Source organism: Panulirus ornatus, chromosome 1 (assembly GCF_036320965.1).
Source record: "Panulirus ornatus isolate Po-2019 chromosome 1, ASM3632096v1, whole genome shotgun sequence".
Classification (NCBI taxonomy): domain Eukaryota; kingdom Metazoa; phylum Arthropoda; class Malacostraca; order Decapoda; family Palinuridae; genus Panulirus; species Panulirus ornatus.
Window position 1 is genome coordinate 59,168,849 of NC_092224.1, and position 25,751 is coordinate 59,194,599.

The window sequence follows — 25,751 nt, forward strand, 5'->3', positions numbered from 1 at the left end:
TGGCTCTCCTTCCTCCTCCATCATATCCTGTGGCTCTCCTTCCTCCTCCATCATATCCTGTGGCCCTCCTTCCTCCTCCATCATATCCTGTGGCTCTCCTTCCTCCTCCATCATATCCTGTGGCCCTCCTTCCTCCTCCATCATATCCTGTGGCTCTCCTTCCTCCTCCAACATATTCTGCGACCCTCTTTCCTCCTCCATCACATCCTGTGAACGTTGGGCCAAGGGAACCTGGATGGATCCAACCTTCCCACTCAGCGGTGGCAAAGCCATGGAAGTATATGGGTGCCGAAGCAACACCATTGGATTACGGGGCTTGGAAGGCATGATGGAGCACACAGGAAGAACAGATGGCAGGAGACCTGATGGCCCGATACGAGGTTATCTGCGGCCATAATCTCATTTGTGGTAGAAACAGGACAGTACAGCAGGAGGCGGAGTATGGAGAAGTGGACTGGGGTGGGAGTGCCGAGCTAGGACAAGGGAGTAGAACGGCATTCTAATACTACTCCAGTCTCATGGGGGTGTAGGGCTATGGAGTTTTAGAGGACGAACCCTCATTTTCCCAAAGTCATTGGGGACGTGAGGATAAGAACAGGACCTCCCCCCAACCCTCCATCTCGGGTATAAGGGACTTCTGGAGGTCTTGTATCCCCCCCCCCCCACACACACTCCTGATAATGTGTAAGGGCCGGAGGAGACGGGGGTAAGAGGGCTGGCATCACCATGCCTTTGAGACTTGGCTAATACTCATCTATATTTGCATAATTCTATACACCAAAGTTTGCGTAGTACGTCTAATGCCTTACCCACACCAGAACAGCCGGGGTGGTAAATAAAGTTATCACACTAACGAACCCCCGTGACAAAGACTGGCACAGAAGAGCGGGCAAGAGAAGCGGGCCCGACTCCCTCCATCTTCTGCCTTTCGTCCGTGACCGGAGCCGACGATGGAGGGAGAGGCCTGGTAACGTAAGGCCGAAGGGATGTGCAGGGTCGGCTCAGGGTGGCTAGGGATTAAACCAAATCCATTTACGTTCACGCATTTCCTTGTTCCTTTGATCCTCACCACGGGGATGGATACACACCTACTTGTCAAATAATATTCCTCTTTGAACCCGCCAACTTTCTTGACTATCTAATAAGTGAATCAAAATTAGATTTCGAAGCATATGCTCACATATTTATGATATGTATATAATTATTCCCATGAATTAATAACATATATTACATTATCCAGTGAGCGTTTACGAACTGCAGTCTGAGTCACCAAGCTTTACATTAAACGCATTACTCAATGAATTCCTTTAATGATTCTCGATAAGTAAAAACACAATTCTCAAGTACCGCATCTTCGTCTAAGCTTCTTACACACACACACACACACACACACACACACACACACACACACACACACACACACACTCACACACACAAAGAACCTATTTCTACGTCTTTCAGTCGTCAAAATGTGGTCAAAACCTTACCTCCCTCCTGGTAAGTGACTCGTATCTAACGCCTAGGTCCCCCTATTCTCCATGCTTCCTACGTTTCATACAAGAACCTAAAAAAAAAAAGGCAGAGAAAATTGTCCGGCGCGAGGTAAAAATAAGGCCGACACAGTGGAAAAAAAAAGAGGGAGACAGTTTTATTTATTTTTTTTCCCCTCTCTAACCTTTGGGGCAATGACGCCTTCCTTTGTTTCATTCTCACACACTGTATGTCTGAGTGTCCCTTTGTCCATCCCCTTCCATCCTTCCTACTGTAACACACACACACACACACACACACACACACACACACACACACATACATACGGGCGAGTGTAAAACTCTCCCCGTACATACAAACACTACTCACAAACAGTAATCACACACACAGACACACACACACACACACACACACACACACATACGGACGAGTGTAAAACTCTCCCCATACATACAAACACTAGTCACAAACAGTAATCACACACACACACACACACACACACACACACACACACGTAAATCCCCAAGCAGGCAAACACAGACACCCGTAAACCCAGGCACCGACTCCCTCAATATCCGGATTCCAGCGCGTTCCAGACTCTTCATGACTCCCTTCCAATATTTACCGTGTGTGCGAGACTTCTTAATCTTTGGCGTCACTTCTTTCAGGCCAAGATTTTTGAGAATCTTGGCCAATATCCCCAATAAGTTGCCTTCCCCTAATATATCTCCACTCTGCGTCCTTTCTTCAATATCCCTTGCCGGACCCACAGTCTTGCGGGTACCTGGACCTAAGTTTGGGAGGGCAAGACAACCTTGCATTCTCCTCTTCTTCTTCCTTCTTCCTTTATCTAGTCCTTCCTATTAATTTTTTCCTTCTTCCCCCAGTCTTTATCTTTCGTCTCATCTCATCTCTTCTCTCACCATCTTTCTGTATTCTTCTCTTCCTTTTCAAAATGTTTACCTTATCTATTTGGCCTCTCCTTCCACTTTTTTTTCTTTCCTTACATTCTATTCTTTTCCCATGTCTCATTCTTATATCAACTCAATCTCTCTCTCTCTCTCTCTCTCTCTCTCTCTCTCTCTCTCTCTCTCTCTCTCTCTCTCTCTCTTCTTCCTTCACATTTTCTTCCTATGGTCAATCTTTTTGCCCTCAGTCTCATGACTAACTCATGGCCTCCGTCCAGAATAAACAATCACTTCCGCCAACCACCAAGTCTTTTTCGGGGCCACTCCCAAAGCTCCCTGGATTCGTCCTTAATTCAGGGTTCACTTGACGAGTGCGCGTGTTGGGGGTAAGGGAAGGGAGGGGCGGAGGGGAAAGACTGGGGTTGGGGAGAGGAGAGAGGGTGGGGGAGAGAAGGGAGAGCAGTTTGGCGGGGGAAGGAGAGGTGGGAGGGAGGGTTGGGGAGACGGAAAGCCAATTCCCTCAATTCAGTTTAAGAAGAATCACGCTATATTTCACCTCACCCTCATAAGTCCTTTCTGGTGTTATCCCGGCCTGTCACACTTGCTGACTCCGCTGGCCAGACTTGTTGGGAGGGAAGGGAGGGAAGGATGGGAGGTGGGAGAGACATGGGTGGTGAGGGAGGGAGGGAGTGGTATTACTGAGACAGTTTAGGGTACGCAGCGGCGGAGTGAGGTTGATGACAGGGAGCAAACCTAAATATGTTGATACTGATAGAGTTTCTGCAGAAGGCAGGCGCTCTAGTGACCAGAAACAAACACATTACGCACAAACGCATCTTACACACACACACACACACACTCACACACACATACGTCTTTTTACGTCTACAGCACTCTGACCTATCAGCTCTGCCAGGTTATACACACTCACACACCCACACAGAAGAATGACAAAACAAGGACAAAATACCACGAGTTAAGCTCCACCCAAGTCCATTTCTACGACATCATATAACACTATACATACATACATAAAGGGGCTACGGCCTCGCTCTTTTCCCTTCGCTATCAAAACATTCACCTTCCTCACTTAACTCTCTCGCTCTTTCATCCTCTTTCATTTCACTCTCATCCATCTTTATTCCCTCTCCTCCCTCCACCTGCAGCTCCTCTGTGACACAATGTGGGAGACTGGGCATTAAGAAAGAGATGAAGACAGAATGCTGTGACAACCCTGAGTTTACAATCCTCTATTACTGAACCTTAATACGTGTCGTCCACACTCTTACAAACTAGCCCCTGTGTCAACGTCTTTCTCAAAGTATCTCTAATTCTCTATCTCTGTATTTCGCTTTTAGTCTTGTCGTTTTCATGTAGACGTTTCGCTGCCTCTCTGGTTTGTCTTCTGGCTCCTTCTGCCCCTGTATATTGTGTGCCTGTTTTATGCAGTGTGTGTGTGTGTCTCTTTCTCCACAGCAGTTAATCGACATATCTGCCTGCTCCCTACGAGTACCTGAGTTCGTTTAAGTTCATCCTGTTCATTCTATTTGTCTGGATATGTTACCCAGAGTCGATTGATGTACATACCTCTCTCTCTCTCTCTCTCTCTCTCTCTCTCTCTCTCTCTCTCTCTCTCTCTCTCTCTCTCTCACTTAATGTCACTCTGTTTATCTGTCCATCATCAAGTCGGCCCGTCTATCCATCTGTCTGCTGCCGCTTTCCATGCCAGTGTATCCAACTGTCTCCATGCATCTATCTATCAATCCATCCATCTACACCAGTCTTTATCAATCCCCAAGGCAGTGCATCTATTCCTCCCCCCCCCCCTTCTCTCTCTCTCTCTCTCTCTTTATTCCAGCCTATTAATCCTTTGCTCAGTCTGTTTCTATACCGGTCGATATGTCGTGAATCTCTCTCTCTCTCTCTCTCTCTCTCTCTCTCTCTCTCTCTCTCTCTCTCTTTACATATCGATCACAAAGATCGTGTACTTGTTCGTCTCTCTTTATGCCACTATACATCAGCCTTCATTCAAGTTCCCTCCCCCCCTCTCTCTCTCACACACACTCTCCTTCCATACCAGACGAGCTGTTCGTCTCCATGCCAATCAGCCTCTCCCAGTAATGCCTCCTCCTCTTCCTCCTCCGATCAATGTATACGAGGAGTAATCCTGAGCAGTTGTTCCTCTTTTCCTCTCTGCATATCCTTCCCGTGTGGTCGACACGTACTGCGCGCTCAAAATGACGAGCTCTCCTCCAAAATGTCGAGCATCAAATACACAACAGGATTATCGGACGGTCTACCTTATTTCGCGGTAATCTTAGTTTCATGTTCATTTTCCATTTTCTTAAATGAATCAATGAATCATATATTCCAACACGCAATGTATGATCCACTAAGGATCTTAAACCCATGTGTTCCTCAAAACTTACCTGGTCTAAATATTCCTCTCTTTTGTTCACAGTGAATATGCATGCCATCACTAACCTATCTCAGAAACCTCACATAACGGAAATACTAAAAGTGCTTATCAAAAAAGCTAAGAGTCTGATGATTGGATAGACGAAATCTATCTTCGTCTCAACCGTTGCTCTGTCAATTCAAAGGACTGATCCGCCCTTGTATGAAGTACTGTTCTTACACCTTGGATGCTATTAGCTTTACATACGTCTTTTTAGACAGCGAGTGCTGCGTCTACAGCACCCTGACCTATCAGCTCTGCCAGGTTATACAACCTCACGGACTGATCCCCTTGCCCTACAACGCAACGCTGATTCTTTCTCCGTCTTCTGTACTTATCACTTTGGTCTTTGCTCCCGGGAGCGGTCTGTTAAGTGTGCCCATACCATTAACCTGATCACATAAGACTCCGCCAACTACAGATGACGTCATATTCCACAAGCTACTGTGCCACGTAAATACTGTCCGGACGTTGAATACCCGGAGGCTGGGCCGTTTTGATGGCAGTTGCTTTCCCTCCAGCTCGAAGCTTTGGAACTCTCTACCCCTTCATGTCTTTCCTAAGAACCATGACCTGGCCCTTTTGAAGGGAAGAAGTTCTCCCATTTCCTCCCAATTCACGCAGCGTTCTTCCTCTTTTCTTTCTCCCTCGTCATTAAACCTATTTATGTTCCAATTAAGGAACAGCCTTGATGTGGACTTTTTGTCCGAGGCCAGAGCCTCCAACATGTAAAAATATTTGTGGATATAAAAAAATACAAAAAAAAAAGCATTAAAATCAAACTAAGGTGAAAGCCATAATGTTCCCGGAAAAATTCTGGAATTGCTCGGTTACTAAAACTTATTCCAAAAAAGAAACAAAAATTAAACGGAAATAATAAATATGATTCATGAATTAAGTAAATACTATGGATATATCTGGTGTAGTTTACGACACAGGCAAGAACACGGGAAATACATCAAGACATCTTCAGTGAAGACTTACCTGGAAGAATGAGAATATTCATAAACCTAGAAATATCCGGACATCAAAGCTTCGTCGGACCCGAAATGACAGAAGCTACTCATTGAAGTCAGAAAATACCAATTAGACTATATATATATATATATATATATATATATATATATATATATATATATATAGGGCAGAGTCCGTGGTGAAACCAAAGAGAAATCACATCGAAGAATCTGAAGAGGAACTCCAAATGAAGTCATCAGATGGAGAAAAAAAAGAGAGCGAAGCCGAACGACGAAAGATGATGGAAGCAGTGGCAACGACGAAGACCGAGAAGACCCCCTCCCTTTGGGCAACGACGAAGACCGAGAAGACCCCCCCTTTGGCAACGACGAAGACAGAGAAGACCCCCCCTTGGGCAACGACGAAGACCGAGAAGACCCCCTCCCTTTGGGCAACGACGAAGACCGGGAAGACCCCCCCTTTGGCAACGACGAAGACAGAGAAGACCCCCCCTTGGGCAACGACGAAGACAGAGAAGACCCCCCCCCCCTCCCTGGCTCCCCCTCCTTACCTTGCACGACGAGACGAACTGGCATCTGGGAGTCGTCGCGGTTATTGACACGACACAGGTAGCTGCCGGAGTCCGAGGCCAGCACTGGTCGGAAGGAGAGGCTGTAGGTCTCGGAGTTGAGGGACATCCGGGAGTCGTGGTGGAACAGCGTCACCGACTCTGACCGGTACTCAACCAGGCTGACCTCCTGCGGCGATATCGGCTCACCGGGAAGCTGTCGGGGTCAAAGATAAGGGCTCAAGGTCAGTGAGGTGAGAGTGGAAGATCATTTGCAAGACAAGATAAAAGATTACTTTTAGCATGTACTTTGGTAAGGATTTGTGTAAATTGGTATTTACTCTCAAAAGAATATTGGTAAATGTGTAAATTTGTAAATCAAAATCGTACCTGTGGAAAGGAAAAAGGAGAAAACATGCCACAGACAAGTTAAAAAGACTCTATAAGACTAAAACATATCCTCATGCTCAAAGAAAAATCACGATTCTAAAGAAGAAAAGTATAAGGTACACAGGGTGAAAAAACTTGCACATTTCTGGTTATTCTTAAAAATCTCGTCATGGATGACAGAACTTCATGAATATTAATGACCCATGGACCCGTGATTTCGAGGTCGTGACAATGCCTTCATAAGACTGTGTTAACAAAGACATATACAATTAAATGTTAATACAACAACAAAAAAATGTCTACCCTCAACAAGAAAATTGTTTTAAAAATATCAGACATTTTTAAAACGTATCGAAAATCACAATTCCTAATTAGCATTATTTCCCGTCTAACAAACTCATTTAAAATTCTGTCTCTATGAGGAGGGGCCAGCCAGACCCAAGGCCACCGCCGCTCCGGAGCTGGCCAAGGCGCGCATCAAAGACTCAACGGTATGGATAATGAGAGCAATTAAAATTTTCCGCCACAGAGCCAGCTCTCTCTCTCTCTCTCTCTCTCTCTCTCTCTCTCTCTCTCTCTCTCTCTCTCTCTCTCTCTCTCTCTCTCTCTCTCCGTTGTCGTCAGCGACAGACGCACGAGAGTAACGAGCTGGCTCGTCGTTGGAGCCTCACACGACCTGTCGCTTTTACAGAAAGCTATATATATATATATATATATATATATATATATATATATATACACACATATACACAGTATATATGTATATAGTGCCGCGAGCGTATAACGAGGAGCGATCCGCGACAGGCATTGCTCTGCGCTGACAAATGTCGAAACAGGAAACATGAGATATTGTCTGATGCAAACGTACTTGCCAGAGGAGTTTCCTCAGATTTACTCTGCCGTTCGATCCCAGAGAGAATTAGAAACGGTGATGGACTTCGTTATAGAACGTGTCTTCGATATTGTGTGGTTTAATTGATCGCTTTTCTTACGTAATCGTCTAGCTCATGCGACTTTATTCCTTCACTTTGTTTAATATATTACAGTTTTCCGGCCTCTCTGATTCATGATACAAATTTTCTTATCTGTGTCTGCGAGCTGCCGCTTCCAACAGCTTGGTCGACCGACAACCAACCCATCGCAACAGGACTGGGCCCAGACCGGCCTACAGGAACAGAAGACCCCCGAGGTCTTCACTAGGTATTTACCAGGTGTACTCCTTTGTATAGTGAAGCTCCAAACTCACTGTGTTACACTCATAACCCTATGGTCTTCTTTAAGCGTGAAAAAGTGATCTTTTTTTTTTTTTTCCTTTCTTTTTCCTTCGAGTACGATATTTGAAGGAAACATGAGCGCAACATCTACGACTAGGGAGGGACTAAAAGAGAGGAAAAAAACTTAAAACATTCTTCGCTACGAACACTCAAGTTCCAACAAGGAGGAGGAGGAGACGGACATGGCTATGATTCTCGGGCACTCCTGCCAAGCCTGCCTTTATGCCGGGTGATGGTCCAAGCCCCTGGGGGCTAGCTGGGTGATGCAGTGGGTAAAGGTAACGTCCACTGCGAGGCTACCACGAGGCACGTATTAATATCAAACTTGTTCCGATTACAGAAAGCTGCAGCCGCTGTGTGGGTAATGAACTGCTGAATAGCCATAAAGGGACGGAGGGATGGCCACCAACCCCAAAACAGTTTGAACATTACCGGATTTATTGGTCATATTCCCAACCCCTCTTGAAAAAAATAGGTGTGTAGTTGGCTTCACCGCTCCTCTCATACACCCGCGGCACCTCCAGGTACTTTCATTTAATATGTAAAAACGATCTGCTGTCATTTGGAAGCAAATTCATATGTCTTAATGCCTATCTTGAGGCGACAGCACTCCACGTAGTGATCGCCCGTACACTCCCAAGACGTACTGTTAGAAAAAGACTCAAAACCCAATCTAAGATCGAGAGATTAGCTTCATAAAGCGTACCACCTCCTCCATCATCAGTTGTTTTCACTTCATGGCAGCGAGCAGTGTAAACTGGTAGCGAACAATAAACGTTGAGCAAAACAAAACTATACAAAAGTGGCAAACTGATACGGTTCTTCCTTCACTCGAGACATCATCATTCAAGGCTGTAGCGGTCTCTCGCCCTACTTAATGCATACCCTGTGAAATCCTTGGGAAGTCTTCTCCCCACAGAGCCCGGGCTGGGCCAAGTAGGCTGCGCCACTGGTCGACTGTGTTCTGCACGTAGATGTAGTACACCCCCGCGACCTCAAACTATTCTGTTTCACCTATTGAGGAAAGCATGTGAGGCTACTATAGCCACATACACCAACAGAAAACGGCATTTCGATGGCCCCTCACGTATGGGTATAACGAAGTCATGAAAAAAAAAGAAAAAAAAAGATGAGCTCCGTAACATCGTACCTTCTAAAAGGCTCTAAAGCTTCAGTCTGAGGTAAATATCATCAGTGTGTCTGACGACCATCGACCTAATACTCCCACTATGTAAGCTTCACGTCAAAAGACACAGACAGTGGGTATTTGACAGTGGTCATTCACTATTCCCCGTGATTCATCTTCCTTCATGATGTATAGTGAGGCGGAGTGATTCCCATGACGCTCGCTACTCAGCGATGAAAGAAGAAAGAAAGGGGGGAGTAATTTTCAGCGTCTTATTAACCCATTGGCATAAACGACAGTTGATTAGCCACGCGAACAATTCTCCCGGGAAATATGACTGTCTCTTCGTTTTCGTACTCGAAACAGAAAGGACTCTATTTGCGATCGCTGGTCCCAGGCAGTTACTAGAAATATTAATGAATGTTTATGAGCACTGAGAATATTCAACGCACATAATACATTAATTGCTCTCAACATTAATACCACCATAATAAAGCAATTAAACTGGGTCTACTCTGGAGCTGGCATCGTATTCAGAGAATTAGGTCCTAAATAATTAAGGTAATAGTGAATGGGATGATTTAAGTCTTCGCACTCAACGGACTGTAATCCTACACAAGGAACCACGTAACAAAGTACTAATAACTGATAAATAATTTATCACAGATACGAGAGGATACCAAACACACGTTTCATATAACTGTTTGTCAAATACAAACAAGTGTCTGCCTAAGTTACAAATGAGCCAATCTATCGCACAGAGGAACTCATCGTCTGATCCCAAAAAATAAATAATAATGAAATGCACGCACGCATGTGGGGGATCAAGACCATATTATGCATGAACGAGTTCAGGAAGATGTGAAGTTGAAGAAGAAAAAAAAGAGTGACTAGTGAAGTCCAGTTAGACATACTTCCTCCTCCCTGACACCTAACTCGTCACATTAATGACTGAATCAACATGTAGCCATAATGGCTAATGTTTGAAAATGGAGTAATTCATGGCAAAGGTTGTACACGTCCACAGTGGTACGTTTACAAGCAAAGTGGTTTGTGATCACGATAATCATGCAGTTTAAACGATCAGTCTTCTTGATGTCAAATGCGGTTCTACTAATCACTCATACTCGTTAGTTAGTAAGGGGGTTTAGGCCTAACAACTGCTGGAGGTCAGTATGGTTGTCAGGCATAAGATATAATCACCAACCAAAATATCTACAACACCTTCACATGATTATAATTTTGTGATCACATACTCTCTCCAAATGTATATGGAACCTTGATACATTCAATTTGTTCTTTGAAATTCATGTGCAGATAGGCGCTGGCGACCCTTAAGCATCGGCATCTGAAATCCACGAATGCAAGACTGGAGAAAAACCAATGAAGTGATGGCTATTCCAAAGTTGTTGAAATGAATTAGATTCTCTTGAAAATCTGGCAGGGGAGATGAGAAATCTATTTTCATATCAAGAACTTTATCAGGTTTCTACACAAAGACGACTACTACCCACACCTGCCTTATATTAACTGCCTTCCTTAAAATATTAGAGTCAAGTGGTCCATGCCCTTAGAAACACATGTTCCTTGATACAATGATGTTTCGATTTAGGAATGACTGGAATGAACTACTCCACATCAGAATCAAGCTGTAGGACAAGACACTTTATTCTTAATTTCCTTGTCCGTCTTGAAAAGAAGTGACTGCGTTAATCCTCGCAGTTCTATTGCAATGATTAGGCTTAATTATGAAGGCCTAATTAGTCGGATAAAAAGAAAATGAGTGGGGGGAGGGAGGGGGAGGTCCCTCACTGTGCACGCCTGCTAGGTTTCGGGATCGACCCACCAAGAAATAATGGAATTAAAGGCAATTAAACCACGGAATAAGAAGCATACTTACAGAAGCAAAAAGTCTCCCTCCCGCTCGAGAAGGCGTAACTAAAGAAGTCCTCAAAGAACACTAAAACCACCAACTACTATACACACAGTGACCCAGCAGTGCTCCCATCTTCTGTGCTGTGAACAACCCTATCAGCCCACCTAAACCATCACACGTACTCGGAATATAGTTAGCATTGTTCAGGGGACATTATAGATAGATAAAATGTAATTTGCACGACCAAGCTGGACCAGATAAAATGTAATTCGCACGACCAAGCTGGACCACAAAAGCCCCCACTGTACAACGGCATTAGAAAAAAAAATATATGCAAGATCACATCAACGCTCCCGTCTACAAGGAAGAAGTGGGCCGTCACTAATGCTAGGGTCCCACACCGGACACTATCTTGGTAACCGCCACCACTTGTCATGTCCCTGGCAACTCTCCCATACGTATTACAATAACAAACAGAAATGAAATTATATACATATAGAATCAAGTTACTTAGGTGACTCAGCCGTATCAAAATAATAATAATAATAATAATAATAATAATAATAATAATAATATAGTGTGCGTGTGTATATATGTATGTGTCTGTGTGTGTGTGTGTATGTATACGTTGAGATGTATAGGTATGTATACTTGCGTGTGTGGACGTGTATGTATATACATGTGTATGTGGGTGGGTTGGGCCATTCTTTCGTCTGTTTCCTTGCGCTACCTCGCTAACGCGGGAGAAAGCGATAAAGCAAAATAAATAAAAATAAATAAAACTAATATAACGATAACAACAACCATACGTTCAGTCAAGATTCGGTCATGTGTAACCTATGTGCGTGTCAACATGATTCATGCATCGTGATATTTGGTTCACTCACTTTTGACGCAACGCACAGTTGGTGTGTGGCGGCTATGTGCGCGTTGGGTGTCATATTTATACAGGTAATAACCTTCATCTTTCTCTCTCTGGATGATACTCTTGCTCCTAACACGGTAAACGAGGAAAGTAAACAGTAAAAACCCGGAATGAGGCATTATGCGAGGCTTTAGCCAGCAACGAAACAATAGTTCACGAGCAGTTTCCAAATAGTTTCCTTGCGTACCATGAAGACATTTCTCTCCATGCTCAACCCAAGACACACAAAGCCAGCAAAGACCCTATAAATACCGGAATGTGATATATATATATATATATACTTCAGTAGCGTTAACAACTGATTTGATTTCACTCGTGCGCGCTGGTATGTTACGCTCCCATGGTTCATCAAAGTCTGGTTGTGAGTGAGGCGGTCGGTAATGAAGCCGGGCCGCTCCAAGGCGCTAATCAGCCAGTCATATATACACAGGAACCCGTGATGCACGCCTTCTGAAGGACTCTTTATTTGCAGCTGATATATAATCCCCCGCTGCACACACATTTTTCATCTGCTAATGTGAGTACATTCCCGTCTGCACTTATCGTTATTACATACGTGTACTTACCCTGCACTTATTTCGCAGTCTGATTTACGAAGCACTTGCATATATTGTGGCATTTTAACGACAATATGCTTCACAGTCATCGTTCACATTGCTTTACAAGGCATTTCTTCTGTTAATGAATAAACTAGTTTACAGTGTAGACTCAAACTAGTTTACAGTGTAGACTCAAACTAGTTTAGTGTCGACTCAAACTATCAAACTGGTTTACAGTGTCGACTCAAACTAGTTTACAGTGTAGACTCAAACTAGTTTAGAGTAGACTCAAACTAGTTTACAGTGTAGACTCAAACTAGTTTACAGTGTAGACTCAAACTAGTTTACAGTGTAGACTCAAACTAGTTTACAGTGTAGACTCAAACTAGTTTACAGTGTAGACTCAAACTAGTTTATAGTGTAGACTCAAACTAGTTTACAGTGTAGACTCATAACACATCAGGAACCCCTGTGTAAGACTTTACCGAACATAATTAATGAACGTAACTCATCCAAACCCATCTTCCGCCCACTCCCTCCAACAGCCATTGCTCACACGCTTTGCTAACGTTCCCTGACGACGCTCAATGCAACACTCCAGCTTGCTCCAGGTAAGCTATACTATCCCCTATTCGCTCAGATCTGACAGCTGGGTTGACACAAAGCTTAGCTGCTCTTATGGTGCGTGGAGTAGGGAGTCACTTTGGTTAGCAGACAACAATGGGCGCCAACGGGAGCATCTACGGCCAGAGAATGGCGACCCTACACCAATCAGGCTGCTGTCAGAGCCTTGCCTACTTTTCGTTGCCATCTTTTGGTTTACTTATAGTTAGGTCCAGGAACTGTATTAATTAGGATATATCTAAAATAATTCGATATCTTTTTATGATTATCAGATGTAATTACTGCTGGTTAAGATTGAAAATCTAATATTTGTTACAATTATCACTTCTCTGGCTCACCCTCCAATTATCACTTCTCTGGCTCACCCTCCGCCTGCTAGGTGAACCTTACCAGTTCGCGACAACTGTCAAGTCTATTACATTATACTATAATGAAAGGTTTTCATAATATCACATTACAGTAAGACAGTGTGGTCAAGTCTATTACATCATACCATAATGAAAGGTTTTCATAATATCACATTACAGTAAGACAGTGTGAAGCAACCAAAAACCTTTAAATACTGTGGAGAAAGTGGCAGTGTTGGCAGACTCTGGCACGCGTCGCTCTAGTTTCCCGCTATTTCTTCATTTTCAAATATTTTCTCAGCCAGAAATAAAGCGGAATAAGAGTTGGTATAACAAGTCAGGAACAGTAATTGATTGATCTTGTGTCTCCCAAAATATAGCGACCAATGCAAAACGCATCGCGGGGAAGAAATATGAAAATATTAAACACGATCAGAAAGCGCATGTAATGCGCTATTAAACTTCTAATGTCGAATTTACCTATTTTTTTTCCTAGAGTCAAAATAAAGCCAGACACACACACACACACACACACAAATAAATGTAAACTGGCAAATGATAATTATCTACAGAATAATGAAAACTGGCAGCTAACCAATACTGACATTACGAGTCCATACAGATGGCACATGGCATTAAGAGAAAGCACGTAACCTTGATGGTTGAAAACACCTACATGACCACATTTACTTCAAACGTCACTTATCATCGTTTTACAAAACTTTATAGTCAACTTCAATTTTCTTTGATAACGATAAACTTTTTATACTATTTTCTACCTCTTCAGCCTCTGAAATTACTGCATATTTAAACTGGCTGCTTTTAATGCAACTTACAATTATAAATGTGTTAAAATAAGAACAGCTGTAGTTTTACCAGGCTCCTGATTGCTGCATTAACCAATCAACACTCTTAATTCAAACGTTTGTAGTCTCCAGCTGTCAGATCTGAGTGAACAGGGTATAGCTGCCATACTCGACACACCTCCACACCGGCAGAAAACACACAACTCGCATAGAACCACACCTTACTTAAATGCCCATTTCCTGGCCACGGTCATCCTCCACCCACTGCCTTTACATAGAACCTCCCCAACTCCAGGTCCTGCCCGTGCCTTACTCACACCAACGTGCAACACCCGTGCCAAGACCCACATCCCCGCCATGCCCCCCATATCCTGCCGGAGCTAATTTCCTTCGCTAGCCGAATCGCTTGAAGACTCGTCCCCTGTAGCCCCCTCCACCCATCGTTTCTCTCACTCACCACCTCATAATTCTAACTCCACCTACCCCTACACACTGAACAGGCCCAAAATTCAGCTGGCCAACGAAGATGGTGTGATACAAATGTATTCTGGGGAAGAAGGCCTTTGACCTGATCCTCAAAAATGATCCACAGAGATTCACAAAGTTTCGATCAGCTAGGCTAGGCTGTAGATGGTACATGGCGAAGCTGCAGTTATTCCAAAGTATTTGACGTTACAGTACCGTAGGTAACAATCTGGTAATGAATAATAATTAACTAAGGTAACAATCTGGTAATTAATTAACAATAACAGCAAAAAAGAGAAATCGACGTAAATTATCCATCTAGCTACGCATCGAACCTAGGTTTGGAGAGTGAGTTACACTGTTGTGCATAAATAGTGTAACATTCAGAAGGGAGAATAAAAACTGCCGAGCGTAGTTCAGAGCATTATACGTGTTCTGTGATGTTTAATATGGCGATGGCGACGAGGTTTATGAATTCCGGGAAAATGTGGGAGTCATTCCTTTAAAAGTATGTTAAATATGTTTAAAAAAAAACACACCAGAACCTGTACAAACCCGACACTACCTCCCCTAACAGCCGAGGTTTATGGTAATAATGTGAGGAGGACGGGCGGTGGTGTGAAGGGCCGTCGGGTCTTCCGTCCAGTTTGGTGTTTTTCGGAGGTAATTGACGCCGTGCTCAGCCGTGGGTGGTAGATGGTATAATACCTAAAGAAATCAAGATTCGACAACCGATATCACATGTGGCTTCCGGTAAACCTTTAAGGAATGACTACGTCAATTCCCTATCTAGGCATACTTGGGAGCGCGCAACAACGCACTGTGTTGCCCCGAAAGGCCTCCCTCAAACACCCATGTCCTCACACTGCTTCCGTCCATACCCACCTGCCCAGAGATGTTCAAGTCATGATTGGTTAGCCGTCTTGAGGCGACTCCAACAGTTCGATAAACCATGTCGAAGTGGTGCCAAATGACTCTGTATTTGATGGCATTACTCCCTCCTCGTCCAGCACTGTTACCTTTACATTTCTGAAAATCAACACTGTTCACCTTCACTATCACTTTCCTTTTTATCATAATTCAATCTTCAGTACCAAAGGAGATACTTAAACCATCAATAACAGTGCTTAAAACTGGGAAGGATTTGGACTCGACTCTGAAAACCTCTCCAAGTGCTCCTCGACACTGCGACCTGTGACAACAGCAGAATATAATGGGGAAGGGCGGGTGAGGAGGAGGTGGCGGAGGTGTATTTAACGGAGTGAGGGTCGTTGGTGTCGACGGTGCTTGTGCAGTACCTAAATTATACTCGATGGACTTCATGCCAAGCTCATCTGTTCTAGTGTTGGGGGAGCGCGGGGCAGGTTATTTCATGTCAACCTCAGAAGTGTTGGGGGGGAGCAAATAGTTTTACGTCTATCTCGAAATCGAAATCGACTTACGAATCGGTAAAACTACTTAGGGTCTAGTTTAACACACCGTGTTGTGGCACTATCCAGTATTCGTTGTTCAGAATGCTGAATATACCGGTGCCTAGACCGAAAAAAACATTCATTTGCCTACGTGATGTATGCTCGACGTGACGCCGACGACGTGGTAAGGTGAGGGACGTGCCCTCACCTTGTCGTCGTCCTCCAGTGGGTGCAAGAAGTCACCGACCACAAAGACGAGGTCGTCCTCGTAACGCTGAAGCATATGGGCGTATGCACATGGCACAGAGGCGGAGGAGGTGGGGAAGTAGTTTCAGCCAGTATAACGCCCCAAACACCGAGGTCACACCCACTAACGACCGGTGGTTGTGTATAACGGCCGGAGTGTTTACCATAGTTCGACCATCGAAACGAATTGCGATTTGATTTCATTACGAACCTATACCAAAGTCCACGGAAGCGCACTTGAGGGGAAACCCGTGAACACCACTCCTGTAACAACATAGTTGAGATCACTACTAATGGATGGTTTAGGGTGTATGACCTGATAGCCTACCGGACTAATACCGCGCCAATTTTCTGTGCAAGTAGGACCACCTCATCAACAGAAACCAACCAGTGAACGCGTCGTCTATCAAGGCAGAAAGGAAGGTTATTTATGAATCCGTCCTGTAAAAAAAAAAAGAAAAGAGACGGTAGCTAACTTACCGTAATCCTTGTTGGCGTAACGTCCTCTGTCCCCTTTGATAACCTCTTGCAAACGCACACAACTACGTAAACTGTCCAGACAAACTCGCGCACGCACGTCTGGACACTGCCTCTGTCCAGTCCCAAATGCCGGTGGTGGTTAGGTGATTTGTCTCAGGCCGCCACGATGCTCGAACGGAGCGAAACTACTCGAATCTAAGGGTTCGAAACAACCTATTCGAACTGGGACCAAAAAAGCTTGTTTGACGGTGGTTATCAACACAATAACGTACAAATACTGTAAATTAAGCTTAACATAACCGTATTTTGAAACACTGTTCATGCTGGGGATGAGTCTGAAGCGATTCATAGAGTCTTGACCAGCTAGGTTGTATATGGGACGAAGCAAAACTGCCGTTATTTCGAAGTATATGACGTCACAGAACCAAACGTTTTCTCTGGTGACTGCAGTGTTTCAGAAAACGTGGTATAGGTGGAATTCATCCATTTCTACTTATTCTATTCTTCACACAAGTTCTACAAAGTACTGTAGAACGTATATCACTATTCCTAGAAGTATAGGAAGAATTTCTCTTTGTGTCGGCCAACAAGTAGACTTATAATCAGCCAGAATTGTGGAAAATACATCTGATTCCCCGTTTTGTCACACACATACACACACGGGGGTATATATATATATATATATATATATATATATATATATATATATATATATATATATATATATATATATATATATATCAAACGACATGGCATGGGGAAAGCAAGCCTTAATCAAAGCCATCTAAGATGAAAGTAGATATGAAAAAGAAAGAAATTATTCAGGGCTTTGTGGGTGTTCGTAGACCCGACTCGACGTAGCTGTTCAAGGGAAGGAGGCATCACAACAGTCAATACTCGAGTGGTCGGTCTCCACATAGAAACAGTGGGAAGCAGCGGTCAAACGCGTACCACGGGTCCAAGCCTTGATAGTAGGGATGCGCGCAGGCAGTTGACGAGAACAGTGGCCAAAGTACTCACTACGGAAAAGAGAGAGAGAGAGAGAGAGAGAGAGAGAGAGAGAGAGAGAGAGAGAGAGAGAGAGAGAGAGAGAGAGAGAGAGAGCAGCAACATCGCAGTGTAAGGAAAGAGAAGGTTGACGGGAGGTGACGCCAGGTGAATTAATGAGGCGGAAGACTTTCGATTCCACTGTAGTCAACAGAGAGGTGTGTGGGTACAATGAGTAACGCATCATTAACGTAACTTTGATGTGAATATCAACTTTTGTTTACGTTGGCCTTTCAGTAAAGATCTGATAATTGAAGAACAGCAATAATGCAAAATAGACACATATACCATCTCGCTTATACCAGCCTCTACCACGATTATCGAAAGTACTTCCCCTTCGCTGCCAGCCACGTCCAGAGGTGGTGTGCATACGACCACCCTTGTGCTCTCACATCTTCAGACAAAAGGGTGGGAGTTGTGATTAGCGGCAGCTGCTGGGAGTTGTGCGACTTCGCTTTCATTAGCATCAGTTTCGACAACAGACTTTCAGCATCAGCATATGATGTTAGCAAGGATGATACCTGTTAGGTAAATTTTCAATGAACAAGAAATTGGTTTGATTCCTCATTATCTTGAACAAGAAATTGGTTTGATTCCTCATTATCATGAATGAACAAGAAATTGGTTTAACCTCTCATAATCTTGAATGAACAAGAAATTGGTTTGATTCCTCATTATCTTGAACAAGAAATTGGTTTGATTCCTCATTATCATGAATGAACAAGAAATTGGTTTGATTCCTCATTACCTTGAACAATCATTAATTTCTTATAGAATCATCTAAACCTGCAGTTGGTATCTTTGAGGTTTAGTGATGCTGTGGCAAGAGTTCGAATTTCTCCACTCGTCATAGATGTACATTTCCTTGATGCAGGCGGGATAAAGCTTCCACTAAGTCATAGAATGAGGGTACAGCCACCCTGGACATATCTAAGACCTTCTTTGGTGACGAAGAGCAGCACATCTACCAACCATCATTTGGGAAGAGAACAGAATGGTGTTTCGTCAATGCAGTTTATGAATGTCGTTCCCTTTCCATAGTCGCATATATGGCTCCTTTCTACAATCCATTATAAAATATATGCTACCTATATAAAAAAAAAGGAATTGAAGAAAAGCACTTTATATAGGATTACTGTTGATATTCATTATGCCTTTCACAATGAAAATTGTCATAATTAAAAGAGGAGGAAATGAAGTCGTCGAGGTCCACGTCCAGCGGCGATGCTTTGTTGTTTCCACAACAGCAGACGACATGCCTCGGAGGCCTATGAGCTCTGGCCTCACAACCACCCTAGATGATCGGAGGAACAGTAGAGCTGCGTGGTGAGACGCTCTATCGTCAGAGCAGACGAGCTTTCCAGTAACGTATACGTGAAGTTTATAGTTGTACACAGAACACAAGAACCGAAGTCTGGCAGAGGCGGTATGATCATACAGAGAACAGGCGAAGTTTCGGCTCCCTGGACCTTACATTGTACTAAAGCAACTTCAGATTATTCACTCAACTAAAAATCTCTCTCTCTCTCTCTCTCTCTCTCTCTCTCTCTCTCTCTCTCTCTCTCTCTCTCTCTCTCTCTCTCTAATGCTTTCTCTTATACTACTTGTTTCTCGTTGCTTTTAATGGTTATTATCATCTCACGGTCATCACAACCCGTGTTATACATCAATACATTCAGAGAAAGAAGAATGTTGTAATCATAGTATGAATCTTTCAATGTTAGGAAATATATTTTGAATATGTGAGATTAAGAGAAAACTTTCGTGACAAATATTATTACATTTTCTTTTATTCAGCACTTCTTTTGTTCCACCTCCTAAAAGCATTTTCTTTCTTCTTCACATCTTCAAATGTTCTCAGTTTTATTCAGTTAGTTATATAATTTTATTTACTGCCATTATCATCTGAATGTTTGGCGTTATATTCTAATATATTCAACAAAATCTGCTCTCTACACTTATTCATGCCACTGCAGTAAAGATAAAATACATGGCAAACCACGTTACTTCATGTATTTCACCTTTGGGCTGTACTCTGACCTACACAAACGAATTCATGATTTAGAAATAATTTCTTAAGTAAATAAACCCAAGTGAACACTGTCCCACGTTTTCTATGACCTAAAAAAAACGGTGGGTGGTAAAAGAATTAGAATCATTGTGGCGAAGGATTAGCTACATTTACATCTCTTATTCCATTTGGCCTCAATTGTCCGACTCCTTGTATACCTACTGTGCGAGTGTGATTAACTCAACATCATTAGTGGGTGCAGTAGTAATCTTCGTATAAGCAATTACTATTATATGATATTAAGCGTAACTATCAAGCATGGACTTACTCTCCCAAAGTTCCATAATCTCTTTGAGATTAAGAAGGAACGTTTGAAATACTTAAAAGCATTATGTACTTGCTTTTATGTAACTACTAAACTTGGGTCACCCTGAAAAAAAAAAAAATATAAAATTAGGATTTCTAACTCCAATGTTTTCATTTTTCATCTTATCGAGATGTCATAGGCAACTAAATTCCCTAATCAGGCCATTTCATTAGCTCTCTCTCTCTCTCTCTCTCTCTCTCTCTATATATATATATATATATATATATATATATATATATATATATATATATATATATGCTTAATCGCTGTTCACACTCAATCTCTCGCTGTCATGTGTAATGCACCGAAACCACAGCTCCCTTTCCACATCCAGGCCCCACAGAACTTTCCAGGGTTTACATCAGACCCTTCACATGCTCTGGTTCAATCCATTGACAGCACTCTATTCCTTGCAAGCCTTTCACCCTCCTGTATGTTCAGGCCCCGATCGCTCAAAATCTTTTTCACTCCATCCTTCCACCTCCAATTTGGTCTCCCGCTTCTCTTCGTTCCCTCTATTTCTGACACATATATTCTTCTCTTTATCCATCTTTCCTCACTCTTTCTCTCCATGAGTCCAAATCATTTCAATACAAACTCTTCTGCTCTCTCAACCACACTCCCTCTCACCCTTTCATCACTTACCTTAGCCTACGATAGATACCCATTCTATCGACCAACCCCTTGGGAAGGACGAACAGCTGGGATGACTGTGGACCGACCGCGGTAACCTGAGTTCGAGCTTAGGCGCTCTACCCCGGCAGGCCCGTGAATGCGTCATGGTCATCAAGGTATGAAAGCCTAAAGGAAAACCAGAATTTGGCCACATAAGCGTAGATACATCCTTCTTCTTGGTATCATAATCATTTCTCGAGACCTACATTTTTGCGTAGACCACACGATCATATATCTACTTAAAAATCTCCCAGGGGTAATATATCTCTATGAATTAGTAGAAATAAAGTCATATGTGTGGACTGTGGAACACCACCATGGTGTAGTTACATGGATCATGTTTCCTACGCTACGATGATACTCGAAACACGAGAGGCTCAGCAACCTTGTGAACTGGTTTATACACACAACTTTACCTGGTATAACGTTCGGGTCACTACACGTAACACAGGATGAAACACAAAAAAAAGGTGTGGCGCTGATAATGAAAGATTTCAAGTATGTCAGCACAGAATTACCGGCTGTGAAGTAATAGTTGCACCTGCGCCATATAATGACACTGAAGAAGTTAAGGATTCCTTCTGATGTGAACTTGAAAGAGCAGTTTGATAGAGATTCATGTATGAAACTGTGTGTGATGATGGGCGAATACCTGGTGAGGCCTTCAGTGGTCTTTTAACCCCACAGGCTCGGCTGGTACCAGGCCACTGGGTTGGGTCGTTGGTCGAACAAGCTCTTGCAAGCCGTGGTCCGCAAGCCCACATAGTCCCACTGGTCTGGTACACTTTGCTGGCATTTGTTTAGTGCACACTTAAACTTCTCTGCTGTGTATCCCGTGGCATTTCTGATGATAGTAGGCAGGGCGTTGACGTCTTTGGGCCCAGGTGGATGAGGGAGCAGAAGTGAAGGAAGGAGCGATAGATGGGGATAGGGGTACGAAGATTGTGTGCATTAGCAGACATGAGTGCTGCACATACCTACTCTGCACATGAGAGTGTTCACGAATAGACATGGGACAGACACAGGGGAAAGCAGGGTAGATAAAAGCATGACTGGTTCGTTTCTAATGAGAACAAATATGATAGGTAATGTCCATAATGTGCGGTCTAGCAGACGACTAGGAGGAGGTTTGTCACATTATATGTTAAGTAATGTGTATGTTAGCCTTTTACTGCAGCTGAACGGTTATGTAGGAGGTACAGCAGATAGATGACGGATTGGTCCAGGTGGTAAACAGAATACACAGAGAAATACAACATAAGGAACGAAGACGAGAAGGCGGATCGTGTACACAAGGACATATGTCATGAAAAAACATTTATTAAGGATATATTCCAGCTGATGTCAGAGGAGACACGATGACCGGAGTGCATTTTGTGTGTGGTAGTGATGTGAATGAAGCCACTTCCTTCACTTGACTAATGAAATTAGTGAGCGAGGTGAAATACGCTAATAAGCACTTGTGTCAATGTGGAAATATAAATATTCCACTTTAACACACCGAGTCGACGATATGTGTGAGACGTTCTCAGAAACTCTATGTGCCTGGGTCACCTCATGTATAAAATTGCAATAGACCGAATGATAAAAATAAAGTAGGTACATCGCCTCTTTTGGATTTATTTCGTATCAAATAGAACCATCTGCTATTCATACTCATCTTCACATTAATCACAAAATATTCAGGGAGGAAGAGCGTCTTCGAATTCCTTTTATCTGCAAGTGAAAAGTATTAAACATTTATTGCTCTGCGATTTTGAGATTCTCAGACGGATAAGATTTTGTAGGATTTCCCAATTTTATCCCAATATGTAGTCTCATATCTTTACTACCGTCACAAACAGAACCATCACAATACTTGTCGGCCAGTTTCAGCGTTCTGTACTGAACTAAGTAAATCTTAAACAAGATAATTCAAAAGTACCTTCAGCCATCAAATCGAACGAGGTTCACTTACACTCAACCCCAGACCACTTATCCTACGGCTAAGGCGTTTAACAGCTTTGCTCACGGCCACCTTCCTGTATCGAAAGGGATCAACGGACACAAGGAACATAATTCGAACGTCGGGGACATGAACCGCACACGCGTCTCACTTGATAAGATATGGTCTTCAGTAAGTGAGTGGTCAGCATATGAAGGCAAGGCTTGGCACTCGACCTTATACTTTATGCATCTAGTTCTCCTTCTTTCCCTCCGTGATACGTATTACGTACGTGTCTAAAAACAATCGAGAAATAATAGGGAAGGAGGTGCCAAAAACGTGCGTCAACAAAAATAGGGATGACAGAGCTACATGGCAAGATCACCCCTAACATAGTCTGATAAAGAAAACTGGTTGTTACACTGTTGAAATGATTTCCCTTTCCACCATCTTGCCTGACAATGATAGTTGATATGTTATCAGCAATTGTGACCCCCTGACAAGACATGACCATGTAATTTAACACAGTTGTTCTTAATCACATAGAAAAACAACACTCTAGTTTGAGCTAATGAAGTATTGGAACTTGTTGTCATACCAACCAAACAATATCTTGCAAGTTTCCAAGAGAGACTTCTCAAAGACGTCCTCATTAAAATGACTGTGGCATCTCAGAAGTAGGGATGATCAGTTCACAAAACGTCACACGATACCCATTTTCTTTCAAAATCATAAAATCGTGTAGGTCTGGTCTCTCTCTTTAACGGTACCATAGGAGTAAACTTGCTGGAAAGATAATACACGCAAGCTCTAAGCCTTCAACTGTATTTCACGCCGTTATCAAGGACCAGTCCTTCACGTGTGTAATTTAATACTAGATCAGTGTTATACCTATTCCTGTCTGCATATTTTTTGGCAACGCTGTATTTAAAACTCACTTTCATGTTTTTTTTTTATTGTACATAAAAGAGGAAAGAGTGTTGCGTTACAGACAGAAACATAAACTGTAAAAAATATATATATATACGATACTTACTTTTTACAACGGCCTAGTTACAGTAAATTCAGAATACTCTGTTAAGCTGGGGGGGGGGGGGGGGGGGGGTGTCACTGAACTTGACTAAACACGATAAAATAAAAAGCTATTAAAGATAAAAGAAATAGAGAAAAACATGACCCATTCCCTCATTCTGAATGACATCGTATGAAAACAAGACTCATGAATCAAAATCAATATCTAAACAAAAGTAGACTCTTAAGATTAAAGGATAATTCTAAAAATGCTAAACCATCTCGATAATATTGGCTCCAAGACGATTTCCTCGCAGTTACAGAGATACAATGACCAAAGGAAACAATGATCGCAAAAGGTGGACTACAATCTGAATTGTAAACTAAGAAACTATCATCAGATATTCTCAAATCACAGCCAAGTATCGACGCATTTAAACAGAAAGATCTTGACAAATACTTTTTCAAATATTCACCATCAGCTATCATGCTGGTCCAAAAATATAACTATAATACTCGTGTATTTACGAACATTATCTCGTTACAGAGGAGCGGTTGAAACCCCTCATCATTTTAGAGTATTGTTACTGCAATTCAATCCAAATTGGCTCTCCTCCGTCCTTATAACATTTCCACGTCAATACATTCTTCCTATAACACGTGGGTGACAAGGAGCTACCTTGTATGACCTCCATCTATGAAGGTAAAAATCCTCCTCACAGACCATTACGTTTTGTGCTATACTGGTTCCCTCCACGTACTCTCAAGTACGACCACTGTCCGTGCCACTCACCTCACATCCTCGACATCGCCACTCGAGGAGCAGCACGTAGGTGTCCTTGGCGCCGGTGCACTCCAGCGTCACATTGCCCCCAGCACGCGTCACCACCGGAGCACCTGCGGGAGACAAGAGAATCTGAGATAAAAAGTTCTCTCGGGCAGAAGAGAATGTTAGGTCCTACTAGGTAAAATAGAGACGCACAGATGTAGTACAGGAAAATAGTGTGTGTGTGTGTGTGTGTGTGTGTGTGTGTGTCCAAAGATATAAGAGTAAAGACATGGTATTATACAGTATATACAAGGTTATGAGACGGGGCAACACGAGTGTAAAGCTCTCTCCTCGTAACACACAAGTAGCTGTCATGAATAGAACTGAAATACACACACACACACACGAGACAAGGATATGCTTCTCTGGTTTGGTTAGCGCACTTATAGGAAGCATAAAGAAATATCAGAAAGGGTCCAGGAGAGGGCTACACAGCGATGGTACCAGAATTATGAGACTTCCAGGAACAGGTTAGAGACCTTAACTTTGCCCGTCATGGAGTTACATTTGTATGTTACTCTTTCATGAGCGAGCCGTATCACTTAGAGATCCTTGTATAGGTACATCACAAACTGAAATACACAAGTTGGATTTGAAGGCTGTCTTCAGACCATGCAAGTTCGCCATTCTTTCCCAAGTAACGCCAGATGCTCTTCTAGAAATCTAGGAGTTCCCGTTCATTAGGAACCCCATTCACCTAAATATATACACAGAAAAAATTGCTTTCCAGATATTCCTAAACATCAGTCCTTTTTGAGCCTACAACTCGGTAGGTTCTTTACCATTTTCATTTACACTGGGTACTCCACGCCCTTCAGCTATGCCCTTAACCGCCACATCCCAAACTGTTTCATTCAATCGTCCCCACACCTAAGGCTGGATCAATGTATCAAAATTAATAGAGCACTCACTCCTCTTCCTACAACATCTGCCATCACCCAAACTCCTCTCACTACCAGGTCCATAAGCACTGACAGTCATCCTCCACCTCTCGT

At 42.9% G+C, this 25,751-nt stretch overlaps 1 protein-coding gene across 1 annotated transcript; it reads right to left on the bottom strand.

Annotated features, from left to right (window-relative positions):
- Positions 1–5,815: 5,815 nt before the first annotated feature.
- LOC139749323 (uncharacterized) lies at positions 5,816–25,383 on the bottom strand. The gene is made up of 4 exons (XM_071663079.1): positions 25,299–25,383; positions 24,721–24,824; positions 6,386–6,599; positions 5,816–5,841 (listed from the first exon to the last, which is right to left on the bottom strand). Exons 1-4 carry the CDS (start codon positions 25,381–25,383, stop codon positions 5,816–5,818), a joined length of 429 nt encoding a protein of 142 aa, XP_071519180.1.
- Between the last annotated feature and the right edge of the window lie 368 nt (positions 25,384–25,751).

Bases quoted from the DNA above. Each gene is read 5' to 3' on its own strand.
- LOC139749323 (XM_071663079.1), bottom strand. From the start codon at position 25,383: ATGGCGAACTTGCATGGTCTGAAGACAGCCTTCAAATCCAACTTGTGT. The intron at 24,825-25,298 runs GTGATACGGCTC...TGTCTCCCGCAG, and splicing joins ACCTATACAAGGATCTCTAA to GTGCTCCGGTGGTGACGCGT. The intron at 6,600-24,720 runs GTGAGTGGCACG...TGACCCCGACAG, and splicing joins GGCGATGTCGAGGATGTGAG to CTTCCCGGTGAGCCGATATC.